We start from the raw sequence: 14,446 nt of genomic DNA on the forward strand, positions 1-14,446 counted from the left end.
AATATATATATATATATATATATATAATATATATATAATCAAAAAATAAATAATAATAACGCTACAGGCATCTAATAAAGCAATTCACACTATCTGACAATTCACACCACCCTCCTGAGCTCATTTCAGCAACTGAAATAGCAACCGAACAGGTCAAATGTGGACTATTATGTGGACATGCTGATTTTGGAGGCTTGCTTATTTCAGCCAGCTGGCTTTGAGATTTAAAAACTACACACTGAGCAGATGTTATCTCAGTAGTTTACTAAACAATGTCACACTCAGCACGTCTTCATCAGGAGATCTCTGTTTCAGTCGCACCAGGCTCTTGTGAAAAGATCCTTTCCTGCTAATCAAACAGGTGCATTCTTGAGGGAAATGTTCACAGGTGATAATCTGGGCATGGTCCAACTTTCTGTCTGCTGTTTGGGGCCTCTGGCAATATCCCACAATCAAGCGTCAATTACACCAGGAATACGGTTTCATTTTTACAGGTCGGGTGCATTCGAAGCACCTGTCAGTCCCGCCCACATTTATTTTCCCATGGGAGTTGGCCAATCCAGCATGACGGGTACTAAATCCCACCTTTCCCACAAACTGCTTTCTATTTATAAAGCAATCCTTACATACACAGATGTAATAGTGCGGCGTGGATATAAAGAACATGACAGAAACAGTTCACAAAACCAAGTGAGTAGGCTACAATAAGTCGGCTCTGTTTCCTGGTTTAAGCAGATCACTGACATTTTACACAGCTCTGTTTAAAGCTCAGCCACAATGAATTCTTGTATTTCAGGCTTATCCTCTTTATCCTTCTCTGTGAAGTTCTGTATGATCATGTGCCTCCACCTCTCTCTGGTGCTACTGATGCTCTTAAACACCACCCCAGCCGCTGGGGGCTTTTCCTGTGAGCTGAGGAGACATCTTGTGGTCAGGAGGAAACACTCGTCACTGGCCAAGGTCAAAAAGATAAAACGTGGTCAATAGCTTCCTCGGACAAGGAAGTCAATCATCCTTTCAGCTCCTTGACACAAACAACAAAGAGAACACAACCTCTGTGAGTGGATTTTGTTCTTGGGTTTATTGTCATCAGAGAAAAAAGCCATGAACTTTACATATGAAACGAGTAATTGAAAAGTTTATTTTCATCGTTTATAATCTATAGAAGTTAGATATTGATATAATTGGATAGGATCCTTACACTGGAAATATTAGTGTCCACTTTCCAGACACTCCTCACTGTACAAACCCATGACAGATTCCCTGTAGTCAGCTTGTGTGACATGTAAAGTAAGGCCAGACAAAACAGCAGCTACATGCACACACAGCTCTCTGCCCCTCGTCCCTCAGCTGGCTATCATTATCTCAAATATTTCACCCATGTCCCACCTGATGAGCCCGAAACCACAAACAACAAAGATAAAACGTTTCTACAAATCCAACATTTTCCATTGATGTTGCAGCCAGAGCTTCTTTACAGTAATAGGTCACGTTGTTTGCTCAGTTACAAGCTCCAAATGTTGGGACGCTGCTGTTGGTTTTGCAGAGCACGTTCTTTGACCACATAAAAAGAAATTCAGCTCTTTAGAAGGTTTTGTCTGGAAAACAAACACACAGCACAACACCCATGAGCCTCCAGCTCGGGCCTCCACAGTGTGTGTGCCAGCATCAGTCTGTGCCACCCATCACACCACATACTGTCCAGTCCCTGCGAAAGCTGTAGTCGCCGCTTTCTGATGGCAACAAGGAAAGCAAGTGTGAGATCTGACAGAGGAACAAGGCTGTGGCGGACACGCTCTCCTAACCCTCCTCCGCCCCGGCTGACCAGCATCAATTTACTGCAGACATCCTTCCCTCCTCTTCCTGTTCCCGCCTATCTGTGATCCATTAGAGGGCAGAGCTGACAGTGACATCAGGCTGCGTGTGTCACAGCCAGCTTTATATAAAGCACAAAGGCCATGAGTGAGCTGCTGTCATGGTGTGCACCCAGAAACACAGAGTGTCTTTCACTGTTCGCCGCTGTGACGGACTGATTCTGGAAGTGCTGCCCCTGCAGGGTGAATGTCATCCCTCTTTGCAATGCTTGAATCCAGCGACCAATCGCTGTCCATCACTAATTGTCAGATTCAGAGTCAAGTAGGTCAACATTCATGAAAACATCTCAAGAAGTGTTTTTCAGAAAACTAGTCTTGTACAATCCTGTTTTGTTTTTGTTATTTGTGGCTGTGAATTGCAACTTGCTGCAAACACAGCAAACTGAACTCTGCTTCTGAGCGTGCACAGTCTCACACAAGTTGGAGGAACCAGCGCAGTGTCCATGGAAACCTCGTTCAAGCCACAACAAGAGGGGTTTTGTCCTGATGGGCGACTTTGCTGAGCCCCACTGTGACTGGTCTCTTTTTCATTCTTGTGCTCTCTGTCTTTGTCTGTCTGTCTCTCTTTATCAAACATGGACACACAGACACACACACACATACACACACTTACACTTACACAGAAACCAGGCTTTTAAAAAAAAATATTCCCAGGGTGCATGATGTCCCTGCATGGGGAGTGTTTACAGGATGTTATCTGTGTCAGTGCCGGCCCCTGATCCCTCGGAGTGGGATTCTGAGGAATGCTGGAACGGGATGGAGGAGTTCCAAAGGGGGAGTGACGAGAGAAAGAGAGAGAGAGTGAGAGAGAGAGAGAGAGAGAGAGAGATACTGGGAGAGAGGGAGAGAGAGAGTGTCTCTATATATACATCCCAAAGAGGCTGGCGCTCACAGGCACAGCTGGACTACTGGATAACTGGACTATAGCCCACTGGATATTTAACTAGAAAGGTGAGTTCTTCTTTTGCTTTAATTCTTAATTCAGCATCCTCACCATCTACCTCACCACTTTATTGCCATTTTTAGTTTTCTATAAAATGGAGAAAGAAAGAAAGAAAGAAAGAAAGAAAGAAAGAAAGAAAGAAAGAAAGAAAGAAAGAAAGAAAGAAAGAGAAAGAAAGAAAGAAAGAAAGAAAGAAAGAAAGAAAGAAAGAAAGAAAGAAAGAAAGAAAGAAAGAAAGAAAAACTGAGTATATAGTTCTGTCTGTTGACAATTATTGAAGCTGACCTTTATTAGAAGCTTTGAGGAACTATTTCTTCCATTTCCTTCAGAGTTTCATGTCCCTGCGGTTGAAAAATGGCCTGAATTCAAGTGAAATGCCAGAGGTGGAGATGAGCCCTTTGGGGGATGTGGTCTTGTAGAAGTCTTACGTATGTGGTCTCTATTAAAGCTCTGTAGCTCTGTAGCAAAGCATATCACACTGAAAGGGGAGTCCAGTGTTTGATCAAGTGCTGTGAGAGACTCGCCTTTATTTCCTCTCTCAAAAACAAATTTCACTTTTAATGTAACAAGAAGAGAAACTTTTTCTTGGTTTTACAAGGGAAGACATTTCCAAGCACAAATCAAGAGCATTACTCAGTAAGTATTTTTCTTTCAATGTTACTTTTTTTCCTTTATTAGAATGGAATTTCAGTCGATTATGTAATTACAAATTCAAATTTTAAATGGTGCACTTTTTTTTGTTATTTTCATCAGCTGGTTCACATAGAAACGTGGAGAAATGATCTACATAAAAACACTGATGGCATGTGACTGAATGAAGTAAATCTAATTAGTGCAGTGATAGGAAAGGCTGTAAAATGACACCACTGATCTCATCACTGCAGAAATCAATGATGAACCTATGTTCTGTGGTTAAACACTTCAACCTGTATCTGTCTTTTTTTTTCATACCAAACCCTCAGGAAACAGGAAATGTGTGTATTTTTTTGCTTTCAATTGTGTTGAGGCTGTAATGAGTGTGATTGCATTATTGAACAAGTGCAGTGGTGGGGGTTTTCTTCAGCCCTGGGTGTGCCTTTTTCTGAGCTGGATATGGGCTCCAGGGAGGGAAACATGAGTTAAGTCATCTCTCCGGAGTATTTTACATTGAAAATCATACTATCATTACCAAAGTAAAGCCCCCTTTTCCCATGTTGTGAACATCTGTGTCTGCTTTGGGTCTTGGCTATTGTTAGAGAAGTAATAAAAAAAAAAGGACATCCCAAAGGGCCAGTACTGCAACGTTGCACAATACGTCACGTCATAATTCATGAGCACACATAACCATGTTTGATATTTGTTCAGTATTGCCATCCGTGTGTGCCTCGTGTATTCTCGTGAGTTTTTTTTTATTTTTTTTATTTTAGAAATGTGTCAATGCCACCAAGACTTAAAAAACGAGTCCCTGTCATTAACTGAGGCTCTGAGGGTGTGGCATGAAACTGGATGCCTACATGTGCGGACATGACCTGATGTTTGCTTTATTGTAGGATCGTTGTTTGTTGGAAAATGTCCTGTGAGGAAAAAAAAATGACATCACGTCACCTGATTACACTTGCATTGCCAAATCTAACTAAAAAAAGAAAAAAAAAGGAGAACCATATCTTTTTCTGAAATGCCATAAAATCACACTGTAATGAGCTTTACAAGGGTGTCGTGTTTCTTCTTCTTTCAGGCACCAGCAAAGTCTCTGGCTGTGGAAAACATATAAGCTTAGTTAGTGTGAAACACATAATACAAAGATGAACAGTGTGGCAGATTGGCTCGTGCAGAACAGGGACAAGATTGAGAAAGGTGTGGAGATCATGGGGCAAGCCTCCGAGGTGCTCGCTGCCACCGTGGGCCAGCTTCACCCCATTCTGGAGGCCGTGTTCATGGCTTCATCCGAGCTGCTCAGCAACCCGGAGGGCAAAGAGGCTCGCTACCTGACTCAACAGTTCGAACTTGTCAACCAGAAACTTGAGGGAATCCAAGACGAGATCGATAAAATCGCCCTGGAGCTGCAGAGGACGTCCATGAACAAGCAGAACTTCGATCGAGAGGCGCAGATGCTCAGCCAGTATGAAAAGTTCCAGGACTTTGTCAACGCCAAGCCAAAGTTCAGGGAGAAGAAGATGGAGAAGTTCCTCAGCCATTACGAGAACACAGACAGCGACTTGAACCTGGACGCCCTCTACAACGCCGTCACTGGGGAGAACACCTCAGGAGACCCAATGCTGGAAACAGTAGTCGCCACAGAGCAGAGAAGCAGACGGGCAGTTGAGGATTTCTGTGCCCGACTGAAGAAGCTTTTTGTGGTGGGCATTATCGCCGTCATGGGCCACGCTGCCCTCAAGGAAGGAGCAGTTGGCGAGGAGATGGTGAAGAAGTGGCAGGGACGGATGGAGGATGTGGAGAAACGAATGAAAGCAGCCGTAGACGACTGTACAGAGAACTTTGCAGAGCAGGCCAAGATGGACATGGAGCACAAGCTTCAGGAGAACCCCGGAGCTGTCGATCGTGACTTTACCAAATCCCTTCTGGATTCACTAGTTAAAAAATACGACTGGGTCAACTGGTCCATCAGGGCCTTCGGCGACAGGGAGCGCATTTTCTTTTTCAACTGGCTGGCAGGAAAGAAGTACCACGGAAGTGGGGGAGCCAACTGGTTTGACATTTTGACCAAGAACAAGATCAAAGTGGTAGTCTCTTTCTGTGTCGACCCGAAACCCATTAACAAGAGTCAGATCCAGGAGCAGATCGAGGGACAGAAGCTGAAGGGAAACATGATGGAGGTGGCTCTGTCTTTGAACAAGAGCTTCCCCAGCTGCCTGGTCCACGCTGTCAGCACTTACAAGGAGGTGGTGGAGACCAACAACTTCCATGAGGATAGTTACTACTATGGAAAACACAAGAGAGCCTACCTGTGTATCCACCCTGAATAGGCTCACAGACAAACACAAACTGCAGCTGCATATAAAAGAAGCTACAGATAAATTCATGAATGTCTTTAGCAGAGACCTGGAAATATAGAGAATGATTCATAAAGATTGTCTGTGTTGATGCATAATCTGCTCTGTCTGCATTCTGGTATGTGATTTGTTGTCTTGTAATGATCTTTATTCTTATACATACCTATACATACACACACACACACATATATATATATATATATGTATATATATATATATTTTCTTTTTTTTTTTTCTGTGTTTGATGATACAGTAGCTTCAGGGTGTTGTAGACATTTCAGAGCCATAAATCTCCGTGCCAGCTTCGACTTAGTGTGTGAAACGTGATGATTCTCTTCCCATTGGATATTACTGGGGTTGGGCGATATGACGATTTGCCATATATTTTAGGTACCCTCCTCCTTTTCCTTTAATCCCTGTAATATCTCTGGATGTATCAGATCATCCATCAGTCATAGAGAAAAATGTGTATTTAAAAAAGAAAATCCAATATCCAATAGTTTTGCTGCTTTTGGTGCAATATAGAGCTGCGGGGAAAACTTAAAAAATCTTTAGTCCACAATCTTTATGGAGACACTTATGTATATTTTACTTTGATTTGTAATAAACAAAAAAATACGAATGTTTTTTTGTCATGGTTGGTCATCATTACTGCACGTTTTGAGATTAAAAAAAAAACATTACTGCTGTTGCAAATCATGACAAAGCATGAAGCATAAAGGTCTGCTGACTGTATTTCAACTTTAATGAATATAGTAATCTTCTGCAGCATAATAGCGCTTTAATAGCCTGTCATTGTTTATCAAATGGGTGGAGGTGGCTCTGTAATAATATCGCCACACCAACAACCTATAAAGCCCACAACTTCTTTCTTTTTTTCTTACTTCTGTGTGGCTGGGTGTGGCTCTGCCCTGTAACATGAGAACCACATGACCAATAGGAAGACAAACAGTCTTGAAGTTAGTGTACTTCTTCCGCAAACTCTTTAAGGTGAGTCCATTTCTGATCAAAACGTCTCATAATGGGCAGAAACATTGAGGTTAAGCGCGTGGCAGTGACAGGAGACTTTTAATAGGAAAAGATCGATTCAGCGCCATCCACTTCATTCCACTCTGTCGTTACGTAATCGGGTGTTTTACCACCCTGACGCATCGTGTTGCTGTTAATAATGTCAGAGATGTCACATATTTTACCCACGCAGCTTCATTTCATAAAGTAAAGTGGGTGATTAGATGAATCTGCAAAAACGTAATAGCAGTTTAAAGCGCAGAAGTTTCTGCTTCTCATGGGCGTTGGTGGCCGCTGCGCTTCTTCCAGGAAGTGTCAAACTTTTTAAAGGCGTGATCCACTTGAGTTGCGTTGTAACAACAACAACAAAACGAATCTGCGGTGTTAATCTGCGATGTTTGTTTGGCCCTCTGTCCTTCGGCTGTAAGATCATACAATTAGAGCCCCTGTACACGGACGGATCAATACGTTTTCCATTAAGAGGCCGCATTAACAGAGCGTTTGGTTTTTCTCTCCCAGTGGCCGGACTGAGTGGTCAGCTGCCGGAGGGAGGAAGCTCTGGCGCGTGAACTTTGTGCTGTATGAAGGTTTACCTGTGTGTTTTACCTCAGCTTGTTTTGGTAATAATCACAAAGGCTGTAAAATGAGGTTGTCTATATAAAATTGCCAGAATGGAAAGTGTTTCCAGCATGTTTGAAATCAGTACATTTCATAAACCGGTATATAACCAAAGGTGGAAGAAGCATTCAGATCATTTTCTTAAGTAAAAGCACCAAAACCACAGTGTTAAAATACTACAAAACTAAGTCCTAACGTACACAGAAAGCACCAGCAAAAAGAAGCTATTTAAAGTATAAAAAGTACTGCTAAAATATGCCCTAGCTCTGACTGATATACTATTATACAGTATAATCCATCATTGTTAATTGATGCATCACTGTGCAGCAGTTTACTGCAGATGGTTGAGGTGGAGCCACTTTAACTACTCATCATAGCTAAAGAAAAAAGTTTTGATACACAATTTGTATTCTTCAGTTTGTATTTTTGTTAGTTTTTTTTCTCACTTTTTTAAGTTTTCTATAATCTTTACCTTTCTTTAATGAAATGGGCTACTTGATAATCTCCTTGAGAAATGATTTAAATGAACCAATCGGAGAAGTTTAGAGGAGACATCTGTTTTTTGTGTGACTGCTAACAGCTAGAAGATGTTTCAGATCAAGGAGTCCAACAACACATTGCTTGATTGTAAAGGGTCACAAGCCAAATGGTTGTGAATCACTATTTTAATCTTTATCATGGATTAACATACATATTTTAATGTAAAATCTCCATCTGTAATGTGCCACCAAACTAAAGCTGTTGAAAGTTGCATAAAATGAGAATACTCCTGTAAAGTGCCTCAAAATACAGTTGTTTGGTAAATGCATGTAGTTACTTTCCACCCGCTGTGTATTACTGAATATAGTGGCATTTTGAGTGAAGAGCTGACCTGCTGTGCTTGTCAACAGTCTGATATTCATACCTCTGTTACATGAGCTTCAGCAACTGTTTGCCTCTGAAAATGTGATTTCTTTAAGCACTTTTATGTTTGAAGTGACTGTGCAAAGGCGCTTTACATGCACTCAGACTGCAGTTACACAACCCCTGGGACAGTGAGAGAGAGAAATGGAGTGAGAAGATCAGTGGAAAACAGGAATCACAGTTTTAGCTCGGTCAAATCAAATAAGAGCCAGTAACTGTAAATGCTCCAACATCCTGCTGGAATTTCCTGTACTTTGTTGTTTTTGTTCTCAAATATTACTGGGGAATTATGCAAATATTACACATTTTATTTCACAATTATGGCAGTTTTAGACCTTTGTGGTTGATATTCAAAGAATGCTCATTTAAAGGAATAGTTCAACATTATGGGTAGCATGCTTTCTCTGCTTTTTTGCTGAGAGTCGCTAAATGTGAAGCTACAGCCAGCGGCTGATTAGCTTAGTTTAGCATAAAGACTGGAAACAGGGGGAAACTGTTAGCTTGGCAAAGATAAAAGCGTCCACCTACCAGCACCTCTAAAGCTCACTGTTTAACATGTTGGATCTTGTTTGTTTAATCAGGACAAAACTGAAAAATATGTCCCCAGTCAAACAATGATTGTTTTTACTTGTTGGTTTTTGCACAGATTAAAAAAACTAGATAAAATATGTTAAATACTGAGCTTTAGAAGGATTGCCGGCAGGTTTTGTTACCTTTGGACAGAGCTAGGCTAACTGCTAAGCTAACTGGCCACTGGCTGTAGTGTGTATTCACTGTACAGGCATAAAAGTGATATGTATGTAAGTGTAGAAAGTGTGGAAGCACATTTCCCAAAATGTCAAACTATTCCTTTAATTTTGAGACATAATACAGTATACATGTTTGGTCTGGTCTGTATATCCATGTTGGAATTTAATCACAGTCTAGAGATTCATCTTGTCGGTGGACGCCTGTGGAGGTGTGCAATGCATCAGACTCAGAAATGGGTGCTATATATTCTCACTGCAATCTTCCGTAGTCTGGCTAGATACTGTAACCCCCCCCCAGGGCCGGAGCAGACCTCAGCAGAGACAGACGAACAAGCTGACAGATTATTTTCCATTGTCTTGTTGCCGTGGTTACTTGCTGAGTTCTACTGGAAAACGCACCCTTGCCCAGCAAGTTTAACCTCTTTCACTTAATCACTTCCCACGCCTGCTGCCTCAATATTGACTAGGCTGGCTGAGGGAGAGAGATCACTGCTGCTTCTCCTCCAGACCATGTTTAAAAAGTGAACATTAAGGCCACAACTCTAATTAAAACATGTGACCACAGGTTCGTTACCAAGGGATGCAACATAAACTATGAGTGTGGGACTGAGTTTGTGAAGTCAGTGAATATTTGCACCTTCACTTTGGACCAAAATGTGTTTTCCACCCAAAATTACACATTTGCAGTTTTACATCAGGACATGTCTGAACATGCCCATGAAATCATCTGCTCCTACTCTCAGCTATTTCTCTGTTCCTGGCCTTTGGGAGGAGTTGTTTGTATTAGATTAAGATTTTCCAAGTCCAAGTGGACTTCTTGTTTTTAAGGTGAGGAAGTGCAAGACAGGAAGCATCATTAAATAAACTCTTTAACCTTTTGTGTACAGTGTAACTACACTTTACAGAAATAATTGACTTTCCATGTGAAAATGAAACACATGCATTTACAGACAGAATAACAACAATACTGTTTTATATTAACAACCCCAACTCAAGGTCTTCACTTTCAATCTGTCTTCATCAGCAGATGGCGTTTGCTCACTTGTCATGGAAATGGATTTGTTAATTTGACATGTTGTGCTCAGTAGCTGTTATGACTTCACCCACAGCACTTAAAGGACATCTCATTTGGGTAAAGGACTAGTTAGACATGCATTTCCTGTCTGAGAGTTAGCTGAAAAGGGCAATACCAATGTCACCTCTGTCTGTTATATATGAAGCTCCAGCCTGCAGCTTGTTAACTTAGCTTAGCTTAGCTTAAAGGCTGGAAACAGGAAGAAAGAGCTACGCTGACTCTGTCCCAAGATAAACCAGAGAAGCTCACTTTATCTTATTTGTTTAAAGAACCAGACAGTCTGGGAAGTGTGTCCTGGAAACGGCCAAGCACAAGACCCGTAAAATCACAAGCAAGATATATTGTGTTTTAGTGAATGTTAGAGGGGCTGGGAGGCAGATTTTGCTACCATTGGATAGAGCCAGGCTATCTGTTTTTCCATGTTTTCAGTATGCTAAGCTAACTGGCTGCTTGATATTCATATTTAAGGGATAGATATGAGAGTGGTATTGGGCATAAAAGTTTTCCTATTGACCTTGAGAATAACACAGACTATATAATATGATATATAATATAATATAATCTTTAGCTGTATATTATTTCCCTGTATAATGAGCTAGGTGTGGTTTGGAGCCTCCCCCATGTTGTCTTGATATTCTAGCAAGTTATATTGTACGATGAGAAATGGTGCATCATTTGTTTGAGATAATAGCTACTAAATCCAAAATGTCAGTGTACCTTGATATTCATATTTAAAGGGAGGTTTATTAGTTATTTGAACTGTGTATTTCACACAGGTAACATACAAACATGTCAACCCACACTGGTGTGTCGTCACTGCTGAATTCCATTTGCATTGTTGACTCATTGCTTTCTGGGTGTGACCAGCAGCCAGCACTGAAGCTCACTTGGCTGTTTCTCTCTGTCCTTATCAGTTTTTGCTGCGTGGTAAGAGGAGCAAGAGAGCAGGCCACAGTCCAACAACACTGCAGCAGAAGTGTGAGTAAATCTACAAAACACTGCATTTGGTTTCTGTCTCTAAAGTGAAACTAAAGTGCCTCATTTTTCTTCTGTTATTTAGCTCAAATTGTGATGAAGATCACAGCAGGATGAATGTTGACTGTTTCTAACTGTTTCTTTTTCTTATTAGAATCAGTCTAAGCAAACATGGAAAACCAGCTGCAGAGGCTTGTGGCAGAGAAGAAGGATATGGTGGAGACTGTGATGGAAGTGTTTGAACAGGGAGCTGAGGTAGTGGCCAGTATCGCTGGTGACCTCTTCCCTGTTTTCTCCATCGCTGCTCCCATTGTTAAACTGGCTCTGGACAACGTGGAGAGCAGAGAGGCCGAATTCATGAGGCAGCAGTTTCAGAAGGTACGAGAGCGTCTGGAGGTGATGTCAGAGGAGATTCAGCGGATCAATGACGAGATAAAGAAGAGTGGAGCGGATGCTGCGTATTTCTCAGTGGAGGAGAACATCACTAACCAGTTCAGGAAGTACATGGATATTCTTAACGCCAAACCCAAGTTCAGGGAAGTCAAGAAGAAGCTTTTCCTGGAGCATTTTGCCAAGACAGGTGGTGACATAAACCTTAACACCCTCTACAACGCTGTGACGGGAGACAACTTCTCCGGGGAATCTGTGCTGGAGATCACACTGAACTATGAGGAGAAAAGTCGCCGGCCGATGGAGGACTTCTGCGCCAGGCTGAAGAAGCTTTTCTGCATCGGACTCATTGCACTGTTGGGCCACGCCGCCCTCAAGGGATACGACGAGGAGGACACGCTTCTGAAAGACTGGGGTGAGAAGATGAAGCGTGTCCAGGAAAAAATGAACGTTGTGATTGAAGACTGCATCGTCAGCTTCCCCAAGCAGGCCGAGCTGGATTCCCGTCGACTGGTGAGAGACCAGTCAAACCTAACCAGCCAGCAGTTAGCCGATGCCATCATAGAGAAACTAAAGAAGAAGTATGACTGGGTGGGCTGGTCCGTGCGTATATTCAGGTCCCCGTCAGGCCTGTTCGCCAACAAGAGGGATTACCACTGCTCGACAGGGAAGAGCCGCTTCCAGGTCCCTTCATCGGATGAGAAACTTAACATCTGGGTGTCCTACAGCTCCTCGGCTGAGCCTGTGGATAGGAGTCAAATCCAGCAGCTGATCCAGAGTCAGAAGAGGGTCACGGTGGTGGGTGTAGCAGAGTTCCTGTTTGAGAAGTTGCCCGGCGCCTGCATGGTCCACACGGTCAAAACCAGCAAAGACCTGGCCTGTTCCTGGAGCTTCACTGACGAGCTCCACTACTGGGACAAGCACAATAACATCTATGTCTGTGTTCACTCCGCCTGAAAGGTTTAGATGTTCAAAAAAAACCTCTCAGAAGTCACTCAAGTCTTTATTTGGATACTTCATGTTTGCACAGATAATCTCAAGAGTCTATCGCTGCCTCCTGCTTGACCACAGCGGTAAAATATTACCCAGTATATGCCTTAATTACATCTCTGTCTTTTATAAGCAAATTATTCTCTTTTTCTAAGAACGTTTACTGTTAGTTTCTTACATGAGGTTCAACCCCCAGAAACATAAACTAGAGTATTGACCTTTCTGATCTCACGCAGCTGTGCTTTGCTTATTTCACAACACAGACACCTCTTGGTTTAGCCTGTCTCATATTCAAGTGTCTCTTATGAAAAGTGATGGATTTTGAAATTAAACAACATCTAAGTGGACAGTTTCTGAGGAACTCTGTCATAAGCTCTAGGGCTGTATTTTTTGTTACAGGACGTGCTGGGAAATTTGTAGATTTATCCAGCTGTCATACAGAGATTATGTTTTGCTGGTAGTGATAAGCAGTGACCTCGCCCTGTTGAAGATGTATAAACCAAAAGCAGAGAGAAAATGGCTCCAGACGTTCACAGAGACTGTAAGAGAGGCCTTCAAGCTTTCTTTTTGATTCCACGTTTTGTACTGACAAAATAATAAAACCTTGTTACTGGCTGCTGTACAGCACGAACAAAGCTCAAGAAAAGCAGAGGAGACAAGGCCTCAAACAACATTTGCTGTTCTGGACTGGCACCCATGAAACTTTATTTACACACCCTGCCATGAACAAGTGAAGTGAGGGCAACACTTGGTTTGCATGCAGATGCCTTGCATAGCTCTTCTTGTGTCACATCTTTACTTATGTCATGGTGCAGCACAAACTGGAAACTTCATTTACCTTATACTTTTATAGAGGATTTACTTTTATAAAGGAATAAAAACTTAGTTGGATTTGGGGACATTTTGGGGGTTTGAGGTATTTTAAGAGAATCTAAATTTGTACAATCTGACCATGACACTATGTTGTGAGAACAAAAATGTGCCAGGGAGACACTGCAGAAATATTCTTTACACCTGATACACACTGACTTGTTCTGATTGTTTTACATATTTTGTTGTTGTTGTTGTTGTTATGCACCTCTGTAATTTGTGATTCTCTTTTGTTTTTGTTATCTTTATAAGTTTAGTACAATTATTTGATCATTTTATTACTATCTGACCAAAACTTGCCCCATATTTACTCATTTTTGATAGATAATGTCCATGTTACACCTCTGATTTGTATTATTTCCATACAGTGTGTTTGGGTTGTCGGCGTCTTACATTCAAAATCCCGTTGCTGCACCAAAGCAATGAATGTAATAAATCTTCCAAATAAACTCAGTGATAAATGATCCGTTTGTATGTTTTTTTTGTGAATGACTTTTAGTTGCATTTTGTGCTGCAAATCAGATTTTTCTTTTTCTTTTCTTTTTCTGATAATTGGTCATGGCTTTGTGGTGAGTATAATGTCTCACCTGTACTGCCTCTACTATAGTAAAACGAGAGCTGACCTGTGTGAGAGGTAAAATCCATACAGGTTGCAGTGACCGACTAAGTGAAAAACCTGACATGATCCCCAACACTGAGAAGTCATTTAAAAACTGCTTAAATGCATCATTATTTCTGTATTTATTAGATTCATTGAAGAACAAGCACAACAGATATGGCTTCTAATATCTACAGTTACAATCTAAAAACATTCATTGTTTGGTATCCATACATTATACCGTCTGCTTTTAGTGGTAACACTTTGCTTCAAGTCCCCCCATTTAGCATTTATAAGCACTATTTGAATATTTAATAAAAAGTTTATATATATATATATATATGTATATATATATATATATAAACCCATGTCTGAGTACTGTTGTTGACAAATTCATTAATAAACTAACTATAATAAATCTGCTTACATCTACGTTGTTGTGCATTATAAACCAAGTAAACCA

General features: G+C 41.3%; 2 protein-coding genes across 4 annotated transcripts; both read left to right on the top strand.

Annotated features, from left to right (window-relative positions):
• The first annotated feature begins 2,743 nt into the window (after positions 1-2,743).
• rpz5 (rapunzel 5) lies at positions 2,744-6,429 on the top strand. Of its 2 annotated transcripts, none has more exons than XM_023407144.2 (2): positions 2,744-2,825; positions 4,532-6,429. In XM_023407144.2, exon 2 carries the CDS (start codon positions 4,599-4,601, stop codon positions 5,778-5,780), a length of 1,182 nt encoding a protein of 393 aa, XP_023262912.1. In that variant the 5' UTR covers positions 2,744-2,825; positions 4,532-4,598; the 3' UTR covers positions 5,781-6,429. The 2 variants fall into 2 exon arrangements, with proteins under 2 accessions (XP_023262912.1, XP_023262913.1); XM_023407145.2 differs by lacking the exon at positions 2,744-2,825 and adding an exon at positions 3,092-3,453.
• rpz4 (rapunzel 4) lies at positions 2,748-13,849 on the top strand. Of its 2 annotated transcripts, none has more exons than XM_023407147.2 (3): positions 2,748-2,825; positions 11,075-11,138; positions 11,290-13,849. In XM_023407147.2, the coding sequence occupies exon 3, from the start codon at positions 11,307-11,309 to the stop codon at positions 12,480-12,482; it is 1,176 nt and encodes a 391-aa protein (XP_023262915.1). In that variant the 5' UTR covers positions 2,748-2,825; positions 11,075-11,138; positions 11,290-11,306; the 3' UTR covers positions 12,483-13,849. The 2 variants fall into 2 exon arrangements, with proteins under 2 accessions (XP_023262915.1, XP_023262914.1); XM_023407146.2 differs by lacking the exon at positions 2,748-2,825 and adding an exon at positions 6,542-6,797.
• The last annotated feature ends 597 nt before the right edge of the window (positions 13,850-14,446 follow it).

The sequence above is a fragment of the Seriola lalandi genome, unplaced genomic scaffold (genome assembly GCF_002814215.2).
Source record: "Seriola lalandi dorsalis isolate HSWRI2012SDOR001 ecotype SW California unplaced genomic scaffold, Sedor1 jcf7180002054330, whole genome shotgun sequence".
Taxonomy (NCBI): domain Eukaryota; kingdom Metazoa; phylum Chordata; class Actinopteri; order Carangiformes; family Carangidae; genus Seriola; species Seriola lalandi.

What these genes read in the sequence shown, in the direction of transcription:
- rpz4 (XM_023407147.2), top strand. Translation starts at nt 11,307, where the DNA reads ATGGAAAACCAGCTGCAGAGGCTTGTGGCAGAGAAGAAGGATATGGTG.
- rpz5 (XM_023407144.2), top strand. Translation starts at nt 4,599, where the DNA reads ATGAACAGTGTGGCAGATTGGCTCGTGCAGAACAGGGACAAGATTGAG.